At 37.4% G+C, this 19,783-nt stretch overlaps 1 protein-coding gene and 1 long non-coding RNA gene across 4 annotated transcripts; one reads left to right on the plus strand and one right to left on the minus strand.

Moving 5' to 3' along the window:
* Positions 1-1,952: 1,952 nt before the first annotated feature.
* LOC115410933 (E3 ubiquitin-protein ligase RNF31-like) lies at positions 1,953-19,019 on the minus strand. Of its 3 annotated transcripts, none has more exons than XM_030122771.1 (24): positions 18,868-19,019; positions 17,109-17,311; positions 15,474-15,620; positions 15,150-15,305; positions 14,997-15,053; positions 13,951-14,065; positions 13,633-13,794; positions 13,296-13,446; positions 12,390-12,529; positions 11,961-12,103; positions 11,537-11,779; positions 10,609-10,944; positions 9,172-9,357; positions 8,819-9,025; positions 7,616-7,789; positions 7,347-7,445; positions 6,948-7,037; positions 5,827-5,941; positions 4,338-4,450; positions 3,827-3,940; positions 3,568-3,616; positions 3,241-3,340; positions 2,966-3,128; positions 1,953-2,530 (listed from the first exon to the last, which is right to left on the minus strand). In XM_030122771.1, exons 2-24 carry the CDS (start codon positions 17,307-17,309, stop codon positions 2,483-2,485), a joined length of 3,309 nt encoding a protein of 1,102 aa, XP_029978631.1. In that variant the 5' UTR covers positions 17,310-17,311; positions 18,868-19,019; the 3' UTR covers positions 1,953-2,482. The 3 variants fall into 3 exon arrangements, with proteins under 3 accessions (XP_029978631.1, XP_029978632.1, XP_029978630.1); XM_030122772.1 differs by having other exon boundaries at positions 3,241-3,337; positions 17,109-17,314; XM_030122770.1 differs by having other exon boundaries at positions 17,109-17,314.
* Positions 3,034-5,953, plus strand: LOC115410937 (uncharacterized). Its single transcript, XR_003934152.1, has 3 exons — positions 3,034-3,157; positions 4,261-4,473; positions 5,846-5,953. It is a non-coding gene; the product is annotated as an uncharacterized LOC115410937 (long non-coding RNA).
* Positions 19,020-19,783: the final 764 nt, after the last annotated feature.

Genomic DNA, 19,783 nt, shown 5'->3' on the forward strand with positions numbered 1-19,783 from the left:
TATAGATTGCCAGTGACCCAGAATGGATCTCATTATATTTTGGGAAAAGTACATCAAGGTTTCAATTTTTTATAAATATTTTAAATTCTTTTTCTTCCATTTACTTATAAGGGGCGAAATTTCACGTGTGTAGCAGCTAAACTATTAGATTAATTCAAACCAAATTGACTTTATAGATTGCCAGTGACCCAGAATAGATCTCATTACATTTTGGGAAAAATAAGTCAAAGTTACAATTTTTTTGAATTTTTAAAATCTTTTTTTTTTTTTCTCATTTACTTAAAATGAGCAAAATTTCAAATGTCTGTAGCAGCAAAACTCTTGGGTGAATTCACACCAAATTTGGTTTATAGATTGCCAGTGACCCAGAATGGATCTCATTACATTTTGGGAACAGTATGTTAAAGTTGAAAGTTTTCATGAATTTTTAAAATTTTCCCATTTACTTATAATGGTGAAATGTGTGCGAGGGGCAGGGTTTGTTGTGCCTGGCACCACTTATTTTCTTTTTCTTCATCTTTTCTTTCTTTGATCACTTCTTTACTTATTACCCCACCCTCCAAAGGGGAGGCAGGGGGTATTGTTTTTGGTTCAGTTTGTTTGATTAGCACTCTAGCAGCAAAACTATTGGTTGAATTCATACCAGATTGGGTTTATAGATTGCCAGTGACGCATAATAAATGTCACTACATTTTGGGAAAACTACATCAAGGTTTTAATTTTTTATAAATATTCTAAATCCTTTTTTCCACATTTACTTATAAGGGGCGAAATTTCACGTGTATAGCAGCGAAACTTCTAACCAAATTGACTTTATAGATTGCCAGTGACCCAGAATGGATCTCATTACATTTTGGGAACAGTATGTTAAAATTCAAAGTTTTTATGAATTTTTAAAATCTTCCCATTTACTTATAATGGTGAAATATATGCAAGGTGCAGGGTTTGTTGTGCCTGGTACCACTTGTTTTATTTTTCTTCATCTCCTTTTCTTTTCTCTTTTCTTTAGCTCTTTTCTCTTTTTATTTTCTTCTCTTGCTAAGTAAAGTACACACAAGTAGATTGCCACAATTTCAGCTTCCTTACATTATAATAACCTTATTACAGGTAGACCAGTGTCTTTTAGTTTATGGCCTTCATAAGGGTCATCAGAAAACACAACCAGCTGGTTTTAAGTAAGATCAGAAACATGAGAGAGAGAAAGGCATGGGAACAACCCATCCTAAAACATCCATAAAGCGATCAACCAAACAAGCTTCTTTTCATTTACAAAACAAAGTAGAATACTCTGGCACAACTTCACTTTTGTCCTGAGTGCCTGGACAAGGAAAATAATTGAAACTAGATAAAAACTTAGTCATTGAATCCAGCTCTTGTAAAATATAATCATAATATAATAGAATGTTATTTATACTAAATATAAAATACATAACCAGCTTATTTTAAAATATTAAAAAAAAAACAGGCAGTGGAACCACCCATCCTAAACATCCATACACCAACTGACCACACAAGTCTTTTCTTTTAGTTTTATTTCCTTTGCAAAATTCTCACTTAACCTGAACCAGTTACCCTCATTAGTTTCCATTTGTTGCATGTAGTGGCAGTAAATGCACAATTCAGATAGGTGTAAGAACAAGATAGTAAACTAATCACTGTACAGCCAAAGATATAATTCAACAAAAGCTGCTGTAATTTTATTCATTCATATCATTTTGATGAAGAATTTAAGACACTTGAGAATGTATTTCATTAAAAACCTACAAAAACATGAAATACTCACAATTTGAAACTTTTTGCATTATGAATGCCTCAAACCCATTATAATACTTTAATGTCATCGGTGGACTTTTGTATATTGTGTGTAAAATCTTAAAAGTAAAGTTAACCTTAGAATAAATGTAGTAAAGCCAGAGTGGAGGTGTAAGAGGCAGAAAATACTCGAGGACAAGTTGATTAAATTAGTTTTTAATAATAAATGACATAACATCACTGCTCCTTAAAGGAAAAATAAAATCCCATCAACCGTTTTCAGTGCAAGACACAAGCTTCCATAAACAGAGGAATAATTTCATATTGAGTTAAATTTCAACCCAAGCAAAACAAGAACCAGACCCGCACACCTAAGAATCTCAAAGTCTTTCAAAAATATCCACTTTTTCATCATACATCTTTTTTTTCACACTTATTTTGGCTTTAAACTGGTTCAATTTATCTTTGTAATGTACAAAAGATAAATGATCAAATACAGAAAGATTACATTTTTATGTTTAATATGAGAGACTTGAAAACACTTCTTGCTGCTTTTGTACTCAAAATCAGTTTCTTCATGAACATGTAGAGAACATGTATCATAAGTTTTCAGACACAGACCAGAGTCTTTTTCCTCCTGTGGTTTGTTGAGAACCTGATCACCTGTCAGAGTATCGGGTTAAAATCCACCACCAATGTTAGGCTGATTTCTGTGAGTCCAGAGATGACTTCATTTATTACGAGGAACTTTTTCTCCAAGAGGGACCTCCATTAATTTCTGTAAAAAAACAAAACAAACAGGTGAGAGGAGGAGAAGGAGACACAGAAGTATGAGGAAGAGGAGGAGTAGGAATGGAGGAAGGAGTAGACGAAGAAGGGAGAGGAAGAGACGAAGGAGGAGTTGATGACGAAGGAGGAGTGGGAGGAGTATGAGACAAAGGAGGAGTGGAAGGAGTAGATGACAGACTAGACGAAGGAGGAGGGGTAGGAGAGGAGGAAGGAGTATGAGACAAAGGAGGAGTGGGAGGAGTGGAAGGAGTAGATGGAGGAAGAAGTAGGAGGAGGAGGAGAGGAAGAAGGACTTAGACAGAGGAGGAGTATGAGAGGAAGAAGGAGTAGGAGATGAAGGACTAGATGGAGGAGGAGTATGAGAGGAAGGAGGAGGACTAGACGTAGGAGGAGGAGTAGGAGAATAATATTATTATTGTCTGACCTTGAGCAGTTTTGTGTAGTAGGCGTTGTCGTCCTCGTCTCCTCTCTGAGTGTCCACCTGGTATCTCTCACAGGCTCGGGTCACTTCCTGGGCGTCGTACAGCGGAGCAGGATCCAAGGAGTGGGCGTTGATCAGACTCACCAGATACTCCCTGTAGTGTTTCCTGTAGAGATGAGCGCAGACAGACCACTGGTAAGAATCCTCCACAAACCCCATCCATGCACTGGTGTTAGACCAGCAGGACCAGTGTTACTTGGACTGAATTTCCCACTCACTCGCAGAGTCCTGCTTGTCCAGGTCGTGTTTCAAGGCCACATGGTGAATCGATCTGTAGACCACCTTCATCTTTCTGCTCCATCACGCCACAGTTGGCTGATTCAGAGAGGATAGAACACTCAGAGACAGATCTGATCAACAATTATGAACTAGAAAATATCACATGGCTAAAGATGACAGTGTTTATTTAGGGAACTACTGGCTTTGGCTAATGTTCTCACTTAAAAATAAACTGTGGGCCTTGGATGTAACAGTCTTCAGAGGTCATTTACAACAATCAAACCCCAGAGGAATTCAGCATACTTATATATAAAAAGTTGTTTTACCAGTTTGAGTTTCATTTGAAGGGTCTGTGTTAAACTCCACACCACTTTTCTATGGGGAAAAAAGAAAAATAAGTCAATAGTGCAGGAAGAAAAATAAATCGTTTCCAATTAAAGGCTGAAGTCCAAAGAAAATGGAAGGAGCTGTATTTTTAACATGGATTTGGTCTTGTCCCTCAGCTGTCCCATAGAACTTCCTTTAAAACTCCGTCAAATCCAGCTGCCATTACATCTTCTTCCAGAACCAGACCAGTATATTCACCTGCAGCAGAGCCTGTAGTCTCGCTGGCTCCCAGTCTCTGAGATAGAAGAGACAGTCTCGAGGGTGGTGAGCATGCAGACCAGTGTAATTACACTGAGGCGTCTTACAAGCGGTCTGCAAGTGAACATAAAACAAATGAGAACCCCCTTTTTTCAAGTGAAACGATTAAATACTTTTATATGCAGTCTTGTAGCTTCACTTTGAAGGTAGATACACATACAGCTGTGTTTCTGAACTGTGAAAATGCAGGATTTTAGATCAGAAACTGTGTGTGGAGGAACAGACAACGCTGACTACGCATTTTACAGAATGGAATAATTGAGCTGTAAACACAAACCTTGGCGAGTGACTCATTCATACAGTATTATGTTCCTTTGTGCATGGGATTTAATCCTAAAAGCCAACCAAATCTCTCTCTACCTCTCTTTCTCTAGACATCGTTCCATGACATGATCACCTGCTTTTTTGGGATTTCCAAGTTATGTGGGAGCCTTGTCTTGTGTGACCTCACCTTGTGGTATGGGTTGTTGCAGCCGCTGCAGAACTGGTACCTGCACTGGGAGCAGGTGAAGTGCATGCAACCACCTTTGGTCAGAGCATACTGGAACCGACAGTGAGGGCAGGCTGGAAGAAAACACCACAGCCAGGTAAATCTACTTATTCAAAGCAGTGCTCCATTTGTTTAGGTAATGCGACAAGTAGAATTCAGACTAATCCAGTTCAGGGTTATGGCTGGTAAAAATACTGACATAAAACATTAACAATATTTCAGACTGATGTTACCAATCATCCAGATCCTATATTCAGGCCAGTCGAACTGAGTGAACAAATACTTCAGTTTTTTTCTGTTTTACTGCTGTTTAAAGGTTAAAGTTCATGTCATATCAGCTGCACATAACTTTAAAATTATGACTTAGCATGATGACCGAGAAAAATTTAACTTTGCTGCTGTTGCCAGTTCTGTCTGGACTTTATCAGCACTTGATTGTTTATGAGGTAAAAGTATAGTCCTGTAACACAGCTGTAAAGTCAGAGTGGACTGAGTGTTTCTGTAGATTATAAATCTAAGAGTGAGCCATCTTCTCAAGCAAAACTAGAGGCTGACAAATTTTCAGTAGTCAATCAATAGCCACTTTTACACAGAGATCCCGGAAAAGTGAGATGGTGATCCCACCTTTTTGCCACCATTGACCAATTTACACAGCCAAGCCAAAGGAGTAACGGAGAGGTGAGAAGGGCTGGACTTTTGCGAGGCGTATAGTGTGACATATAAGTTGTGAGTCAGAAATACCCCGAGCATAGAGGTGTTAGCTTTCAAAACAACAGTGGAGCACAAATCGAGTCCTCCACCTGAAATGACAACATCTTGCGGATCTCAGCATCTCCCCAGTTTGACATCTTTCTGGTCGCGTTGATATGTTTTACTGTGCACGGCCTGTGCTCATTTGTAAATCCCCCTAACAAGGGGGTCGCCCATGCAATAAGTCATCAAAACATCACATCTTTGTTGTGGGACAAGAGGTGTTCCTTTTACATAGCATTTCTGAATCATGATTTCACCTTTATCATGGTTCTGTTACTACCTCAAGAGATGTTACAGAGGTAGGACCAAATGATCCACCATTTTGTTTACACAGACGTCGTTCCGGAATAATAAAAAAAAAAAAAAAGAGAGTTTTAGTATCAGTCAGAGAAGTGGATTGGTGTATCTCTAGTATGAATGAGGGGACATGAAATAGGAAGCACTGCCTCTATGCCGATATTGTTAAACCACAAGCTTAATTTATTTAATATCAAAAGCAGTATGCCGTGTTTATGGTTATACTGCCAAAATGCATGTTTTGGTTGCCAAAATTACTATGCAGTTTCTAGTTGTAAATGAAAGATAATTCTTCTCAACTCAGTAACTTCAACAAACAATTAGAACAGATGTGAGTAAACACTGTGGAAAGTGATGAATGCGAAATGAAACTGATTTGTAAAGTTGTGTTGAGCCTTACTAATCCCGTTGTCCCTCAGGTATCCAGCTAGACCCTGTCTCTGGTATTCCGGATCGTTCTCCCTCTTCCACTGCTGGAACTGCTCACAGGACAGATCCTGGTGCTGAGGCTCCCACTGCAAACACAGAAAAGAACTTCAGAGGAGAAGCACAATTCATGTTGGTATAATAAAATGTAAAAGAGGTAAGTGTTATAGATTGATGGGGGCAGTGGTGTCATTGGGGGAGCAGAGAGGGGCCTGTTTTTTTCTGGCATAGATGGATCTGTGGTATTTCCAAGATGTGAGGACTTCAAACAGAATGTGGGCTGTCAGATGGAGCTTATCTGAGCTTAACTTTATTATTCTTTTTTTTTTTTTTTTTTTTTAACCAGTCCTCCTATGTCTTGTCCTGTGAATGAAGTATTGTGCTGTAGACACCACATGTAAACCTAACAGCGTAGTTTCAGATTGCCAAGTCTTTTCCAGGCGGTCCTCAAATCGCCTACAGAGGTGCCGCCATATTAAGGCTATAGCATGTTCTTGGAAAATGGTCATATTTATCAAGGATTGATATTTATTTCTAAAATCATTTGCATCATGTCCATCAAGGCACTAAAATTGCAGCACTTGATAGTTTTGTATCACGAATAAAAATTCCATATTTCCCTTGCAAAAACTTTGTTTAATCCTTTGACACCATTTACAAAAATACACTTGTACCATTAGTTCCCCACCTTAAAAAGTGCCATAAAAAATTATTTAATTTATATAATTTTTCACTTTCAAAAACTCAAATCTTTTATTAACTTCTGTCCTGACATGATCGACAAAATTTGTAGTGATCCTTTAAGTATATTTTTTAATGTTAAGCTGTTTTTGTTATAAAGACACTACCTATTTAAATGAGAAAAAAACTAAATGTGGATTATTTGAGTTATTAGAGCCTTATATAGGTTTTAAAGTGCTCTGAAAATGGTTAGGTATACATTGCTAAAGCATTTTAGATTACTGCTAAGGCATAAGTACTCCCTGAGATATTTCACATATCATTAACATTAACAACACCTTTCACAACATACTAAGGGCAGATTTCCTGCCATACACTATCATGATAGAGTCCAGTATATTATTTAATACTCACAGGTTTCTTGCATTGTGCACAAAAACTCTTCCGGCAAGATGGGCAGGTGACCTTTAGGTGGTCTCCATCATTGATGAACCCAGAGGTGCACTGAGACAGATGGAGAGGAGACAAGGGGTCAACAGTGCAAAAAGATAAAACAAATAATTCATTTAGATTCTTATGAAATATGAAGTAATGACAACAATGTGACATGAAAGTAAATGAGAAACTTCTCTTTAAATTATTTGCAGTGAGAATATACAACACTGAACTCAAGGTTCATAAATCACCAAAACATGATGAATGAAAAGGAGGTTGTGTAAATCTACAACTACAAAAATAAATCAGACTTTGGGAGCTGACACATTAACAGAGGAGAAACAGTTCAATGGAGGGGGATCACTGGGTGGAACTCACATGACAGCACCACAGGAATTTTGGGTCTTTCATCAGAGCGTGCTCAGTCAACTTTTTGTGGAACAGATCATAAACGTCATGCTCCAGACAGTCCCGTAGCTGCAAAAACAAAACTCAATGTTACTGGATCTAAGATTTAATGACAATACACAGTGTAATAATTCCTAAGTAGATCCCAGTTCTTAGATTTGAGAGTACAACTCTTTGCAAACAAACTATAACCAACTGATCCACTTTTTCCCATGCTTTCTGTTTGCTTCTCCATGTACCTGTATGTCCAGAGTGGAGAAGTAGCTGTCCAGCTGTTCCTGGTCATTGATGTCTGGCTCACTGCAGACAGGACACACCATGTCTCTGATATGTTTATCTCTCACTGCGACAGTGAAATGCTGCCCGAAGCACTCATGACAAACGGAGCACTGACATGAAGTCAGAGACTGCATCTGAAAGACCAGAGGAAAAGTAAACCTTAACATCTGGACATTAATGGCTGAACATGTCAAAGTGGGAGAGAAAATGAATGTGTTTAATTTATATAAGCATGTTAAATGAAACAAGTGTTTAATGCACAAGTAATTCCATTTAAAAAAATGTATATATCTCTTATCTCATACTGGAGTACTGCTGTTATTTGAAATTATCAGTTATGTAATTCTACCTTCTAACTGAACAAATTGCTACTGTTATCAGTATCCTCACATTCTGCTGGCGTTATACTGTCTGGGATCTGTGCCCAGGTTCTTAACAAAACAGTCATTCTGAAGTTTCTGTGGTGATTGTGAATATGCCATCAATAATAAACAATTTACTTGTCGATTTATTAGTTTTTAAACAACTACCTTTTGGCTAAATGTTATCTGAAACTTGTCCACAACCAGACTGAAACATTTGCACGTTCTTATTTTGAAATACAGTTTAGGTCTGCTTCCATCGTATGTTTAGATATATAGATGTTTTGCTTGATTTATTTATATTTTGACATTAAAAATCTCTTTACCTTTGATATTGTCTTGTGTATGATATGTGTGTATGTTTGGCTGCAATAGTGTCTGAATAGTGTCACATTGTATATTCTGCTACTGCTGTAAGAGATATTTCTACTTTCAATGACAAAAATTTAAAAATAAAATAGTCATACTAGATGTATTTTTTAAAAATGTGGCCGTTTTGATGCTCTATGATGTTTTGTATGTTATTAATCCTTGGCTCTGTCAGACATTTTTCTTTATACTGTACTTGCAAACAGTGCTGCAATGACGAAGCAATTAGTTTGTGAGCTAATTGAAAATTATTTTTAAAAATAATTAATCATTGACCCAAATATAAAGAACTGCTCATTTTCTTTGTCTAGTATGATAATGAAAGAAATACTTTGGGATTTGGCCTGATGAGATCTTAGATATGTCATATTGATCAATTACGGATAATAATCAGTAGATACACTGATAATAAAAACTTCCTCTTTGACCCACCTTGCTGCGGGGGAAGATGCTCAAACAGCACGGGCACTCGTTGTTGAGCAGACGTCTGATGAAGTCTTTGTCGTGCGACTCTTTCACAGCCTGCACTACGTCCTCCAGGGTGTAAGTGATGCCTGGATCTTGGAGCAGAGACAGGACGAGCTCACAGCGCCCCCAGCTGGGCAGGTCATACAGGGCCAACAGACGCCTGCACATCCTCTGAGGAGAGCAAACAAGGATGAGAATTAATAAATTAACGCCCTTGGGAATACAGACCACAAAAAACAAACACCACACCCATGGAAATACATTTTGATTGCACGGAGCCAAGCAGATGTGTTCACTCTGCCCTCAGGTGATCTAACCTGTTTGTCTGGGTGTTTGGGATCAATCGGCGGCTCAGGCTGGTTGGCCCATATGCGCTGGTGGAAGGGCTCCAGCAGAGGGCGCTGTAGCAGAGACAGAGCTCCTTTGACCTCTCCTCCGCTCTGACGTAGGGCTTCTTCACACTGAGCCACATCTCTGAAGCCCAGAGAGTGCAGCTCCCTCATCTGATCACACAGACATAAAAACATCAGCAACTATCAACACAACATGTAATGATAATGATGCCACATAGGAATACACCATGTATTTGAATGTAAACTAAAACATGTTGGGCATTGGAAGTTAAAGGTGCGTGTTTAGATGATCAAATAGTAATCGGAGCATCAGATGAACATTTTTAGTCAATTTACAAGCACAGGATCTAAAATAACCTTTGTAAAAGAGAGGATTCAGGGTTTTTGTGAAGTCTGGCAATAAATTCACTTAAAATCTGGAGTCAAACCCTATCACTGCGAGCTTGATTGTGCATAACACTCTTAAAGCCAATTTTAAAGTAGCATTAAGGCAAAACAGGAGTCTGAATAATAAAATATTTTGGTGCATATTTTTTTTATAAGGTTTTGAGAAACACAGCAACTTTGGAAAAAGGTTTTAAGGCATGATGATGAATCACTGTGGTGCTGTGTGTAGCAAATAAACAGAATTTTCACAAGCACTGTTTGCACATTTTTGTGACATTAGTGCCTTCTTATAATTAGCAACAGCTTCCCATGAGAAAGAGCTCCTCTTCTGAGCTTTAACATTTCTTAGTCTGCCACAGCTGTTTTAGGTTTTTACATTCTTCACTCATTAACCAGGGTCAGACAATACTCCTACAGATCATTCCCAAAGGCAGACACCATCTTTCTTCTGAGATTCAGTTCTTTCCCTGCCAGAAAACTGGGAGTCACTCAAAGGATAACATTTTCTCTAATTTTTTCAGCTCAGACTTTGGTTTCTTTCATCTGCAAAAATAGAGACAAACGGGAAGCTTCTAAAATGGTATTATATGCTTTTCCTATCCTTTTTATAGCTTCATGGCCTGTTTCACCTTGTACTGATACAACACCTAACTGTCCTGTGGAGATCTATAAAGTGTCTTATCTTTTTGTTTCTCTTGCTTAGAAGTACTACAAATACTCTTGCCTTCATCATTTTAATGCTAATATATCAAGATATTTCCCTATAAATTATCATTTTACATGTTATATTTCTTATTCTTTTTAAATGTTCCAAATATACAAAAGGTCTTTCATTTAGCAAGTGCTTCAGTTACTACTCACTACTTATTTTCCCTAACCTCAGTGAATCACCAGTTGCTACTGACATATAGCAAAAGGTGAAATACATCTTTTAGGACACCCATCTACAACAAATTAAATATGTGGAGAGCTGCAGCCATGACACTCTACAGATTTAACTTTTCATCATCTTACCTTGACTTGTCGATCTCTCAGCAGCTGTTTCACTGCTCGTTCGGTGTCGCCCCCTGCTGCCAGCCACGCCAGTTTGGCCTCAGCTCTGGACAGCTTCACTCCTTCACCAGTAGTGCTAATCTGCTCTGACTCCTGACCATCTCTGTCCAGTGTAATCTGCATCCCAGAATCCCTTTCTTTGTAGTTTAGCTGCACTGATGCTGCCATGGCACAGATTTCATCCAGCAGGTGAGGAAGCTCTGACATCAGCCAATCACAAGGGTTTACATTGCTTCCGCCGCACATGCAGAGGGCTGCATACACCTCCTCAGGGCTGACGCCACGCTTTTCTGCTTCCTACAGAGGTGAAGTGTCAGTTAGAGTTGTGACAGTATCGCTACTGTAACTAACTACTGTAACTGTAACTTTGTGTTTTCTGAATCAGTTGCTTTCACTAATAGATCTCTGGAGAACTTGTGCAGTAGCATCCACTTGAGCTACATTTTACTCCTGACCTTTTAGTGATGCCTTTTATTTTTCTAAATCAGTTTTATTGTTCTTTGAAGCCATTTTATAGTTTTTATATAGTGCTTTATTTATTCTGTCATTTTAATGTCTGTGATGTGTATGACAGCAGTAGATGACACAATTAATAAAGCATCCATCTATCTATCTATCTATAAGCAATGACTTGGCATGAGGTTGTTCAATTAAAATCAAAGTAGCTTCAAGTAGGAAACTGCCTCCATGTTGGTGTAGCAACGTGTATTTGACTCTTATAATTTAGAGTGACTCTCTTTCCTATTAGCCTCCCCAACACTGCATTTATGACACAGAGGTGTTGTAACTGTCTTTATGTAAAATCCAAATACTTTTTTTACAGTTATGTTGATGCAATGTGAATTCAGCAGACATGGTTTTATAGTAATGTTTCCAACAGTGGGCTTACTCTAATATGGTTTATGAGACTAAGGCCTTCTTCCTTCATCAGCTTCTGTCTCTTCAGCTCTGGGTTGACCCGGGGCTTTGGCTGAGGTTTCATTCCTGGCTGCTGTGGATCTTTAGTGGTGGTGGGGGTCTGCTGGAGAGACTGGGGCAGAGACACTCCAGCAGAGTCTTTACATGACAGGTTGCACATCTCGCACACTGCTGTTGGTTTGGTGTTTACGTAGGTGCAAAACTGACAAGTCCACTGTGAAAAGAATCAAAAACACAAAAAGCTGTTAACACAAAATATATTAAACACTTTTTCAGTGACTTGTAAATTCCTTCCCTTTTCACCTTTGGAATTATTTTTGAACGTATTAAAGATAATAAAATAAATCCTGCATAGTCTGACAGTATCATAAATGATCCCTGATTGTGATACAGACCTTTGTTCCAGAGTCTGGCAGAGACCCTGGACTGGAGAGAACTGGAGCAACAGGTGGCCGAGTAGCCAGACGGGGGCGCTCACACACCTCACATAGAATGCTACTGCCTTGGTTCACCATTGTACAGCTCTTACACTGCCATTCTGCAACACACATCTTTAAGACTGAGTCACTGCCACATCAAAGATGATGATTCATGTTGTAGAATTTCTACGTGATACAGGGCAGAAAATAAAACTTAAATACACATCCTGGAAGCTGTCCACTTTCCAAAATAATAACCCACTGGCAATCGACCTGTGACTCATGCTGTAGCAGGACCCACTATTTAGTAATCACTGCCCTAAACAACAAACCCAGTGGCATTTGTAAAGGCCCAGTTCAGATGCAGACAGCCATCAAATATCCTCTTGTGCATTTTATTCTCACCTGCATTGGGTGATGCTGGGGTTTCCTGAACTATGGAAGCAGCGGTGGCGAGTCGAGGTCGCTCACAGGTTGTACAGAGTACGGCTCGCATTTCATTCACTGTAGTGCAATGAGCACACTCCCAGGGAGCCAGAGATGGACTGAAAGACCAGACAAAAGCAGCACATTTATGTTTCTATTCCAGCTACCACTGTTCTCCTCACTATGATGGAGAGTAAAACTAAATATCTAAAAGTTATTCTACATACAATAAGATGATTTCATGTCTTACAAACCCAGGTTAGCATCTCTAATATGTGCAGCAGCTCATGAGAATAAATCACTTGCTTTCATTTATTTTTTTAAGTAAATCTTACTTTTGTTTCAGTCTTGTGGCTAGTAATCATTTTGCAGGTCTATGGCAGGTAAACTTTAGTTTTCAAATCTGTTTTTTTTCACAAAAAATTCCTCAACTCAATATTTTCAGTCACTGCTGGCAGATAAGGACGGAGCAAATGTGACTTGTTGCCATTACAGCTGTTAAATAGGGATACATTAGCAAAACACTGGTATCTGGATATCTGCAATGTTGCTATTGGTGTATTTGCAAATAAGATGAAATTTAATAATGCAGACGACAATGTTGTATCTTTTATGTTAAATGTTGTGTCATTGAATATGAGCTCATTCAAAGATTCAAAGGGTGATGAAGGCCTGAAATGTCTTAAAACATTTTAGCTGTTTTGGACAAGAATAAATAAAAAAAAATATAAAAAATACAAAATAGGCCAAAAAAAGGTCAGTGTCTGTATTAGCTCCAGACAAATTGTTTTTTTTTAAGTCAGTGCAGAATTTACCAACTGGTGCATCACTAGAATCAAATAAACTGAATCAGTGACTTGGTTTAAAGTTTACTTCACTTCTCACCTGGAAGTTTTTGCTGGTGTGACAATAGTCCGGTTATGTCCTTTACGATCCGGGTGAGAGTGAAAGAGTCGATCACAGTTGTGACATAGTTTCTGGACACAAGTCGAGCACTGAGCATGTATCACAGAAACACCACAGATAGTGCACGTCTCTGCAGCCACAAACATACAGACAAAAACAAAAAAATTAATAATAAAGAGCGTGCAAAACAAAAGGTCATTTGTTGGGAACAACTCTCCCTTTACCCTTTGAATATCTGACAAATTTCAACACTTGTCCTGTTGAGCTGTCTAACATTGGGGTCAACAGAGTAATAATGCATCTATATTTGACATACCCTGTTTGGATTTCTGAATTTTGTCTCTCTTGTGCGTGGCTCTGGCAGGATGTCGGTGAAACAGGTCATCACATGCATCACAGAAAGACTGACTGTCGCAGGATGGGCAGACTAAAGACGAAGGACCACCGCACAAATTGCACTGAGTTGCTAGAGGAGAACCTGGAAAAAAGGAAAATGATAATGTATCAACATGAGAAGAAGCAAAACACCAAATGAACATACAACATACATTAAGTCTGAATTTGCACTAAAAAATATGAATAATTCAGTTTCTTTCCAGTATTTCTCTGTAATTATATTCATTCATCAGCTTACCTGTGGAGGGTTTTGGCTGCTGAGCAGGTTTTGGTGAGGACGACAGAACCTGTGGCTGATCTGCAGGTTGCTCCTCTGACTGAGGGATAACTACAGCATCACATGATAGACTATCCTGAAAAACAAAAAAAGAAAAAAAAAAATATTTAACACTCTTTACCTCGAGATAGTCCTACACATATAATTGAATTTTATATTTTTTTTACTCCATTAGACCCTTTTGTACAGAGTGCTCACTTTAATTCATTTATTTTTCTATGCTTGGAATTAAGTTCATTTATTTTACTTTAGCTGTTATTTCAGTTGTGTGAATGGGAACTCGTAAAGTAAGAATATCATTACTTGGTGTGACCACTGTGTTTCTCCTGTAAAAGACAACAAACGTCTTGTATCTTGAATATTTATATGTATAATAAACAGGGGAAAAATCCAAATATATCAGTGTCTGCACTGATGAATCTGAAATTTGCATTTACAGATTTGTTTCATTATTTTGTATTATGCAATGTATGATGGTGCACAAAAGAGTATGAGGTGTTAATAGAAAGTACCACTGTTTGAATCCTGCTGTTTTTTCAGAGGTGATTCAAGTAATCAAGATTCAAAAATTTTAAGATCCGGAAATATTTGGGTATTTGTAATAATATGAATACATATTATTTATAAGAAAGTCATTGAATAAAAAATTATTTTGTACATAAAATATCAAAATACTGCAGGACATACTGTATGAGGTGGCTTGTGGACTAATGTTCTAGCAATCATTGTACAAGCAGGACTACAATTAAAATCACTTTTATAAATGATAAATATAAATATTTTCCCGCGTAATTATTAAACCTCCTTTTACTGACAAATAGTGCAACATTTTCAACTTATTCTTAATAAGCAAATGACAGAAAAGCTTGAGCAATGGATGTTAATAATCATTTTAAATTTTAAATGATTATTAAAACTATTATCCAAAAACTTGCAATTAGCTTTTCTCTGATTGATTATTTGATTAGTAGATAAAATGTGTACAGGCTGGAAATGTTTGCACAGACCTGCTGGATGACAAGTGGGATGATATCTTTGAAGTACTCTAGGTGAGGATGTGTGCCCTAAACAAACACAGACATGACAAAGGAAATGAAACAGTGAGTGATTTCAACACAAGGTGACAGATATTTACAGGAGTCAGATAATCTGTTACAAACCTTAATGATCATGTCCACCTCTGTGCGCAAGATCATGACCTCAAGTGTCACAGCAGCGACTTTTTCAATATCTGGTTCAGTTACTTCATCAGGGAAGCTGAGGCCATCTATCTGCTGGTTGGTGTAGCCGTAGAGATAAAGGACTGTCCGCCCGCCCTGCAGAAAACAAAATAAATGAAAAATTAAATGACCCTTGGACTTATTAAATATGTAAAATAATGCATTAGTCTTTAAGAAAGTGGTTCATTTAAACTGAAAAAAGGGCAAAAACCTGACTTAAAGACATTTGATACAGTATTTTTACTTAGTCTGAGTTCTTCTCACCTTGACAGCATCCACTGTGGTCCTGAAGACCGGGTTGTTGTGTTTGACACTCCTCCAGTATTTGGGCCTGGTGGGACTTGCCAGGTTGCAGCCGTACTTCTCCAGGATACTCAAAGCTTTGACCAGTCGGTTCAAAGATTCCAGGACCTGATGTTAAGATCACACAGTTCAACTAAGGATAATGTGTACGGGGCTAAAATCACTGGAGCACATCATTGTATACATAAAATAATCTCTTTTTTTTGCATTTCTTTGTCATCAGGTTTGCATCTCTACTTTTTGCAGATGATTTGGTCCTGTTGGCCTCAGTGACTGTGACCTCTAGGTGGTTCTCAGCTCTACTGCCTGCTCTGGGTTGGGAATGAGTTGCCACTTCAGTTATAGTTTACGGATCTTTAGAGATTGTTCACAAGTGGGAGAGGGACTGAGTGGGAGATTGGCAGGTGGAAATGTGGAGTATCAGCAGGGATGTGCATGCTGTACCGGGTTGACGTGAAGTGTGAACTGAGCAAAAAGGTAAAGCTCTTGATTCTCCTCCTTGGTCTATGTCTTTATCTTCGTCTATGGTCATGAGGATGGATACAAACTATGCAAATGGGTTTTTGTTGAGGAAGTTGTATGCTATCCTGATGAAGTAATTTATAGAAACAATATGCATTCCTAATTACTTTATTTAGGCATTTAGTTCAGTCATGTGTGATCTTATAAAAGTACCAAGGCCTCGGCCATGTGTTAATCTCTAGTCCATCCATGCATCCATCTTGTTCCACTTATCTGGGTCAGGGTCACAGTGACAGCAGCCTAAGCAATATTGGACTCTTACTGGAGTTATGCTACAAGCCAAGGTAACATTGTTCCCAGGATGGGAGACACTGCTATCTTCCCAACCCCTTGACTTTGATTCACATCCTGAGTTTGACGGAAATTTTCAAACACTTTTCTTCTCAGGTTGTCTGGGCTCCTCCTTAGAGATACAGTGAGGAGTTCAGTCATCAAGGAGAAGCTCACAGAAGGTCTGATTCTCCTCCACCAAATCAAGAGGAGGTGGTCTGGTCATCTCATCAGAATAACCCCTGGATAGGCATTTCCAACTGGGAGAAGACCCCTGGGCAGATCCAGGACACACTGGAGAAAATGTGTATCTTAGCTGGTTTGAGAAACACCTTGGTGTCCACCACGGAGGATATGGGTGGGGAAGGGGAAGTCTGGGCTTCTCTGGTGGAGCTGTTGTATTAGTGACTTGAACCCAGATAAGTGGCCAAATAATCAGACATTCTCAATGTAATCAGTTGATGTGGAATCTCTTCATAGCAATAACTTACTGCAGCTTGCATTAAAGATTGAAGATAAATTGATCACCAACTATCGTTACTGCTCCTCATGATGTTTTGGCAAATAAATAAAAATACGATTTTACTGTATCATATTTATAATAATGTTGCAATTTGTTTCATACTAATTTTTCCATTTGCATCATCATACAATCAGAAAAACTGTGTGCACTAACCAGCAAAACTTCCCAGCTATACATCCACATTCCTGACAAGAAATTAGGGAATATGTAACTAATTGGTTCCTAAAAAGTCTAATGTAAATATCCATTTCAGGTAAAGTCAACTTGAGAGAAAAGTGTACCTCTGGTCTGTTTCGGCTGGTTGTATTGTCCCTCAGCATGGCCTCAGCTCCAAAGTGACGGTACTTCTCTGACAGAGACAGAGGGATGTTGGCCATGGTCTGGACCTCAACCTTCACATCCTGGGCCAATCCTGAGGAGGAGAGCCGCGAATGGGCTTTCTTCCTCACCTCATCCATCTGGGCAGATGGAGGAATGCTCATCGCTGCTGGAAGACAGGCAAGCAACAGTTTAATCAAGGAGGAATTATCAATATTTACTTCTGTTTATGTCTAAAACCTTGTGTTTTCTCTTTCATATAATTGTAAAGTTAATATTTTTACATTTGGAGAGTTTTCAGACCAAATCATACCTTCAGATCTCAAGCTCTAGGCAGCTGTTGATGTTACTTGTTACATTAGTTGTGTAAAATTTTAATAAATTAGAAAAAATTGTACATTTAAAGGTGTGCTCATTTGAACAGCTCTATTATTCAAAATATATATAAGAAAAACATTACACCATACTTTAGTATTTTACCTCCAAGTTGTGTAGACATATTTCTTAAAAACCGGAATGTTTTGATGAGATGCGAACAACATGGAGAACAAATTATTTCACATTTTTAATCACTTGACTAATGCAATCTTTGTATTAACTCTATTGAGGTCTTTGAATGATTTCAGTTAGTTTTCATTAGTTTTGAAAACAAAAAACCAACACACTTCAGTATTTCAATTTTATACAACACTAGGCTTCTCTACTACATCTCAGGAGCAAATATTGTACTTTACTTTTTATCTCCTTCTTGCAGATTAAAATATGTAGTTCTCCATGAGTTTATATTCGAGATAAACTGAGGGGTGAAGTGTTTAACATTTACTTCTTTATCAAATTCAATAAACTCTTTAATTATACTCCTAGGTTGACTGGAAAATGACACAAAGCTCAAAACAGACCTGATTTTCTGAGCTCTTCAAAAACTACAAACATCTAATTTTACAAAATGATGCAATGCTGTAAACTGCCTACAGTGTAGGTATGTGCATGTGCAGCAGTAGAATTCAGATATACTGCACATGCGCAGTACAGCAGTAATATTAATCCAAAAACATCATATAAACACCATCATCGACCATTTCACTACACATCTTATTTGACTTTTATAAGCTCATAATATTTTAGCAGTAATCCTCATTTACTTTTAGCCTTATACACAGGACTTTTACTCTTAATTTTTTTTTTTTTTTTGTAAAGATATGAATACTTCATCTGTACTTCCTGTATTTGTACATTTCATCCTTTCAGCTGTTTTATGTCTGATAAGTGATGCAGTTATTTCCACCTTGTTAGCAGGTGTAATGTGTTACAAACCGGAAACCCCCAATTAACTGTACAAAGTGAAAATAATACTGTGTTTATTTTCTGTGTTATTGCATAAAGACATGTTACATGACCTGATTTACCACTTCTTAAACTGCTAGTTCAGGTTTCTGGAAAGTGACTGCCGTAATTTCACTTTAATCACACGACGACGCACACATATTTAACCTTGTACAGCCCAGTAAATGACTCTTAAAGAACGCAATACACTCTCTGTTGTGTTTTCTCACAGTATATTAACTGTACTAAGTTTTAGTGGTGTTATTTGTTTGTTTTGTTGTGTTGCAAAGGAGCTAACCAACGAGCTAACCCACTTACAGATTAACCTCAGATGAAAACGAAACTTTCTGTTAGCTTAACAAACACTGGTAGTTAAAGCATAATATCTGATAAAGTTACCGTTTTCACAAGCCGAACTTCTTTTAACGGTGACTACGTCGTCCCGACACCCGTTCAAGTGTTTTTAAGCGTTTAGTGACATTAATACCGTGTGTTTTTCTTGTCATAAGACATATTTGTATCGCCTCACCAATGTCCGACAGTCCGTGAAGCGGCTTTATATACGGAACTTATGTGACGTTTGCGTTCCTTCAAAATAAAAGGTTTTACAGACACGTTGGATCCAATAGCTTGAAAATAACATTAAATATTATCAAATAATTAATGCACCAAAACAGAAGAAACATGGTTAATATATTTCATTTGAATAGTTACATTTTTTTTTCAAATTAAACTACATTAATTTAGACTAAGATGTTTATATGTGATAGCATGTGATAGAGTAATAACACTTCAATTTAGTGTTATTCCTGCTTCAATTTTATATATTTTTTTAATTTTTTTTTTTTTCAAATAACACATTATCTTACAATACAATTTTACACCTTTTTTTAAGTTTCAATCTTTATCAATTGACTGTATTTTGTTTTATTATTGTAATATGTTGCTTGGAAGATATTTTTGTAAATTATGAAAGATGATATTATCGTTTATTTGTCACAGCAGGGCAGAATTAAATTAAATCAGATAATCAAAAAATAAAATAAAATAAAGTAAAATATAAACTTTAAATGCAATGCATAACTGATTAATAGATGTGTGCAAAAAAGTGCAAAATCAAGATATGAAGAATATTTACATCATAAGTGTTACTAAAGAAATGAAAAAAACAAAACTAAAACTAAAACCATGAATAAAGCAAAATAAAATCAATTTGATAAAACAATTTTAAAAAATGATACAAATGAGTTAAAATATAGACTTTTTCAATGATCTATATTATACAATATTGATACTAGTTGATAAAATCAACACC

This window comes from Sphaeramia orbicularis, chromosome 20, assembly GCF_902148855.1.
Source record: "Sphaeramia orbicularis chromosome 20, fSphaOr1.1, whole genome shotgun sequence".
Lineage (NCBI taxonomy): Eukaryota > Metazoa > Chordata > Actinopteri > Kurtiformes > Apogonidae > Sphaeramia > Sphaeramia orbicularis.